This window comes from Fulmarus glacialis, unplaced genomic scaffold, assembly GCF_000690835.1.
Source record: "Fulmarus glacialis isolate BGI_N327 unplaced genomic scaffold, ASM69083v1 scaffold32927, whole genome shotgun sequence".
Taxonomy (NCBI): domain Eukaryota; kingdom Metazoa; phylum Chordata; class Aves; order Procellariiformes; family Procellariidae; genus Fulmarus; species Fulmarus glacialis.
Window position 1 is genome coordinate 43,039 of NW_009221853.1, and position 5,831 is coordinate 48,869.

Consider the following 5,831-nt stretch of genomic DNA (forward strand, 5'->3'; position numbering starts at 1 on the left):
CCTTCTGCTTTTCTGATTAACAGCAGTAATTACTAGCAGTAATTAATAAGACCATGTGTACAGTCATTATCCAAAACCAAAGAATGGGCTTATTCTGAGAACTCAAGGGACTTCTTAATTATACCTGAAGTCTCTTGATGCGATCAGCTTATGAAGGAGCTGGGAAATAATGTCTCACGTAAGTGAGGTGATAGCTAGCAGTAGTGAGATGATAGCAGTAGTATTATACGGAGAGAGGATGTATGGGTACAGTCTTATCACGTGGATCTAACGGTGGGAATGTATACAATATCTGACACATTCTCCAACACATGGAAGGCTAGTTCTCCGCTGTTTTTTTTTTAAAGGGAAGATGAAGAAAACTAATACAAACTAAATAAAACTAATGAAAACAGTCTATTCAGGGAAACCCCAACTATATCAATAGGGACTTCTCCTTTTGTTAGATATATTATTATGAGTAGCTGCTTAAAAATTGACTGTAAGTCTACTTTTGCAACTGCATTAACGCATCAGAAGACCCTACTGTGACAAGACTGTCAAGGAACTGAGTTACCTTTACAACCATAGCTGCATAGGTCACATCAGCTCGCCACAGTTGTGGAACAGACCATCCAACCATTGGATCTGCTTCATCGTTGTATATGGCAACAGAAGCAAAATTTGGAAACAGCTTCTGAATTTGTTCAACTGCTTCTACTTCTTGTTGCAAGATGTAGAGAGAACTCCCACCTCCCTGCAACAATATTTCATATCCGCTTAGTGAAAGAGAGCAAACAGTAGTAAACACACAGACATAACATACAGACATAAACATATTCTGAAAACATGTTCTTGGAGTCTGTGAGGAGCTGTGGGCCAGACAGTATTAGCATTTTTACCTAATCCATTACAGCATATGCTGTTTGCATGAGCTCCTCCTAGAATATAAAATGGAACAGAGGTAGAGGAGTTGTTTCCCCCTGGGAATTAGGCAAAGGCAAATTTGCTTTGAATTGAAGTCTCGCAACTGAACATCTTCAAAGTTTCATTAGAATAGGTAGCCATGCTTCCTGCTATAGGCTGGACACTCATCTGGAAATCAACTTCATAAATCAGAATAAAATGTAACTTGGATTGAACTGATTAAAAAAATAGCCTTAAACTGAAATCTTGGACTGACCTTCTTATGGAGAGAGATGTAGTCCAGCCTTACACCAGTCTCCCCTGTGAAGAAGTTGGTTCCGTTGTAGCAATGACACAGAAGACTCCAGCATATGGGTGACTTGGGTAAGGGGTGGAAGGAATCCCCAGGCCCTCCAAATTTTAGTAGAGGACTGGCTGCTCTTAATCCTTCTGAGCAAGCATCATAATAGTTGAGAAACCCTGAAGTCCAAGCGGATGCATACATCAAAGATGATAACTCAAAATAGAATCTTGATCTAAAACTACAGGGAGATGTTATAACTCTATTATTGCATTTATTGGCAGGACGTCCCAAAGCGGGGCTACTCTTTCCTATGCACTGACAACACGAGAAGACATCAAAACCTCAGCTGCATTCACAAGGTTCTTCCAAAGGTCTTGTGAGGACAGGTTCCCAAAGCACACATCTGTCAACAAACAGTTTTCCTCTTACTCCACCCTTCACTCCCTTGCCCCCTGTAACCCTTCTTTATATCCAAATAACGAACTGCGTCTTCTCTGTGTAACTCCTGTTTTGTTTTCCCTGTTCTACTACCCCTGTATGTATACTGATGTCCAAGCAGGGAACAAAGTGTAGTCAGTAACATGACCTTAGCAAAACAGACTAGGTATATATTTCACATTCCTTATCTCTCCTACCGACCTTATTTCTTTGCCAGCATCTCTTCTTTCTCACTGACACCCCTCCACCCACCCTACACACCTGTCTCACTTTACTACACTAGTAAGTGCTCCAAAACGTGCTTACCTTTCACTGTCATAGACACATTGTCAAAGTCATGGTGGTCTGGTTCATTCCACGTTTCAAAATTCCATTTAGCAACGTGCTCCAATCCGTACCTATCTGTAGGAGAGGCCTCATTTATCAGTGAGCTGCATATTCAGACGGTCCTATCAATTAGTCACTGATCCAGACAGTCCTATCAATTACGGCTGCAGGTGAGGTTCAGCACCCAGAGCTACAAGAGGGTATAAATATTACCTATTTTTAATAATGAGGGAAATGTGATTTTGGTAGTTTCAAACTGATCTCTCATTTTCGATGAAAAGCAGCAATATTTGAAAAAGATGAAAGGTGAAAGGGAGGTGATGTGAACTACAGCCTTGTGGTTAGGGCACTCACCTAGGCTTAATTCAGGTTGAGGCTTCTGCCTCATTAGAGATATTTGAAGCTGGTATGTGGGAAGCATTCAGGTTATCATGTCCTAGTGCAAGCTGGTGGTTTACAACCACAACAACATAACAAAGTTAAAAGTCAGTCCTCAGAGGCAGGCCAAATGTGCTACCCAGAACACACTACTCATTCAGGATGCTGCTCATGGATCAGCAAAAAAAGGGGCTATTATCCCACTGTCTGTTCTGGCACAGGTTTTTTCCCATTCTGCGCTGAAATCCAGGGTCTTGAAATTGATCACAATATACAGAACTTTCTGAGGTAGTTAAAAGGGATTACAACAGAATAAATAACAGGGCTTTTTTCTTCCTTTTTTTTTTTTTTTTTTGGAACTTACCTATGTATCTGCTGGCCAGAAGTGTAATTAAGTTTCTCCATCTTACTACCTGTTCTTTATCTTCAAAATCTGAAAAATATCCTGATGGATTCCCCATCAATTCAAATCCTAAAAAAGACACAAAAGATTGGTCTCCTTTTTTTGTGACTGCTATCTCCTTTTGATTAGCGAAGGGGTTATTGCATTATCCGAAACAAACTTGTGAATAAGGAAGCATCATTAAATGGGCTTTCTTTCCTGTTTCTATATGTCCCCACCAGGAATATTTCAGATTTGAGGTTGCTCACACTTGTTACTTGTCAATGACTATAGTAATCAATACTAATACTTACCATCATAAATTCAGAGCTCAGAGGGAACTTTAAACAGTGGTAGTTTGCAGAAATTCAGGGGAAGCTATACCTTGAGTATCTGCTTCTCTGGACCTTTTAGGTACATGTTAATGGGTACAAAACTTTCTCCTCTTCAAGAGATCTCATTTCCCAACTCATACATCTCAAACTGTTGTTGAAAGCCATGTAAAACCATTTGTGTTGTCTTAATTGCCCTAATAGTGTTTTGCTCACGCTGTTTACATTTACATGGACATGAGGTAAAGGCAAATAGGAAAAGAACGAATTTTTATCTAAATCAGCTTCGGCAAAACTCTCTAAGAATCTTCTGATGATTACACAATATGGGCAAACAGATGTAGCAAGTTGTGGAGGTAGGGAGCTGCCCTTACCTGGAATTAGCTTATTTTCCCACAGGCGATCCATAAGGTTATCCAAGGCCGTGAAATTGTAATGAAGTTTCCCATTCAGCACTCTGAAGAATACAGGTAATAAAAAGTACAAATGTAAATATTAGCAAAGGTGGCACTTGGTGGCAGACAATGGGTCAGAGGGCTGCCTTCTTTTGGCTCTCAAAATTTACATGTAACTAGGGTTCTTGGAATTGTACACAAACTTCCTTCCTCTAAAGTGACGGGTGTTCACCATAAGCAAGTCATGTTTCTTGTCCAATACATGCCCTTTTCCTATTCCAGCAGCAGCAACAGAAGCAATATAATGAACTTGCTTGCTGGATTTTGAGTTTTTAAAAGGATATTAAGATTTCTAATTCTTTGCTGAAATGAAATTTACCTAGACTTTTTTTGGCTAAGCTGTTTTTTCAGTTTCCATTTGATTACCTACTGCTAGGCCAGCTGGTTTCCACCTTGTCTTATATGCAGTCTTTCTTAATGTTCTCTTAATTTGCAATATATAATATAGCTTTCCTAGTAGTGCTTCTTATGGGTGTAGGTCCAGCTGAGAAATAACTTCGTATCTTTCAACGAATGCTGAATTTATGCACACAATGTCTGTAATTTTTACTTTATTGTTAGCATTCGCCTACTGTTTCTCCTGCACTCCCAGGATCTCAGGCTGCAATCCTTTTACCCAGCTTTGAATACATGTGTTCAAAGACTTGGAGATAGCCCCATGATGCGTCCCTTTCTATCAGTGAATCTTGCAGGAGCACAGGTAATAAAATTTGGGCATGCACCTGCATGGGAACACAAGAGTTCTTTTACCCAGGGGATAGAAACTGGCATTTGCAATTTATCTGTTTATTGAAGAAATGCTTTAAATTCCTGAAAGACTTTTCTTGCCTGGTATCCAGTGAAAACAAATATAATGTAATATATGGGTCGGTGTATGATTTCCCATAACTTCTGAACTTGTAGCCTGATTTAACTGAAATCTGACAGGACATGAGAAATTTTGCCAGTATGAAGTGCCAAACAGGCATTAAAAATGAACTTCTGTTGACAATATTCTGGTAGCGTGACTTACTGCCATTTGGCCCAAGCCACAGCCTTGGCCTGGTGCCCAAATTCTGACCCAGTATGCCCTGAGCAAAAGGCTTTGTAAACATCCTTGAGAGAATTCCAGCCCTGGTCATACAGGAGGGCTGATCAGAGTCTTGCCAGCGCTTCTCAAAGCTGATTTCTCCAGCCTTGCCAGAGCACTACACCTAATTACTCTGGTACAGTGCAGCTCAAGCTCTGCCTCTGCTGTCTTGCCTGCTCTTTCCTAGGCACCTAGCCTCTGCTTGGGTGGAAAGCTTTACAAGTGAACTGCAGATGCAATGTCCTAGATACGGTGGAAGGGGGAGAGACAATCACAGTTCCTGTAACTGATCTGTGCTAGCAAGGCATGCTAGGCACACAGGATAAAAAGTGAGAATGAGGCAGTCAGCAGATCTCTTAAATCATGACCATGCTGGGCTCTGTGCTGAGATTCACAACTTGTTTCTTTCTGTGCCTTCCCATGTGTTTCTGAGCCTCTCAGATTGAGGGTCTTCCTCTGTGCTTTCTTGCCAAGGGAAGGTTTCAGTGAAGAACTTGTAACAGCAATCCCGAAGTTGTCAGAGAATTAAGAAGGGCTGACAGAATTGCCTAATGAATAAAGAAGGGAACTGTGCAACCTGAAGAGGACAAAGTGCCATCAGCATCTCTGACTATGATCTAGAAAAGGAAAACAGGACAGGCAAAACAAATGTAATGTAAGCCATATCCACTGTACCAGCTCCTCCTGTGATGTAACCAAGCACACAATCTTAGCCCCAGCATGGTCACACTCTTTTACCAAAGACGTGAAGCTGGCTTTTCTCTTTTAAAGTATGACTACCACCATGACAGAAATTGTCATGTCTGCAGCCACCGATGGGCCTGCAGTTCCTGCCAGAGTCAAATGGTGCAGCTGTGAAAGAAGCAAATAGCACAAAGATATTTATTTACTTTAGTATCCATAAGAGCATTTTAGAAGTTACTGTTGAACTACAGAATGGCCATTTGGAATTAGGGGGTTTTTTTGGCTTAGAAGGGGTTAAAAAAAAGTCCAAAGTTCAAAGACAAATATTTTGTTGCAGAAGGTAGCTCTGCTCCCTCAGATCCATTAACTATTTCCAGTTGTACCCTGTGTTCTATTGAAATATTTGCTTACATGCACACTTACAGTCAGTGAGCATAAGAATGATTAACTTGTAAAAACTTAGTAACGCCATTTAAATAATAGCAAAGAAACTAGTGTCTTCCTGTCTCCAGTCTAAGGTCTACACAGTACTATGTAAAAACATATGGGTAAATAGGGCCTTTTGTATGATGCACGT

At 40.6% G+C, this 5,831-nt stretch overlaps 1 protein-coding gene across 1 annotated transcript in view; it reads right to left on the reverse strand.

The window, feature by feature from the left end:
- IDUA (iduronidase, alpha-L-) overlaps positions 1-3,514 on the reverse strand; it is a 12,241-nt gene extending 8,727 nt beyond the window's left edge. Inside the window, exons 1-5 of the mRNA XM_009581262.1 lie at positions 3,421-3,514; positions 2,697-2,804; positions 1,934-2,029; positions 1,163-1,365; positions 557-736 (exon numbers count right to left, since the gene is read on the reverse strand). Of these exons, the coding sequence (XP_009579557.1) occupies positions 557-736; positions 1,163-1,365; positions 1,934-2,029; positions 2,697-2,804; positions 3,421-3,454 (621 nt within the window). The 5' untranslated portion in view covers positions 3,455-3,514. The remainder of the gene's footprint in view (positions 1-556; positions 737-1,162; positions 1,366-1,933; positions 2,030-2,696; positions 2,805-3,420) is intronic.
- Positions 3,515-5,831: the final 2,317 nt, after the last annotated feature.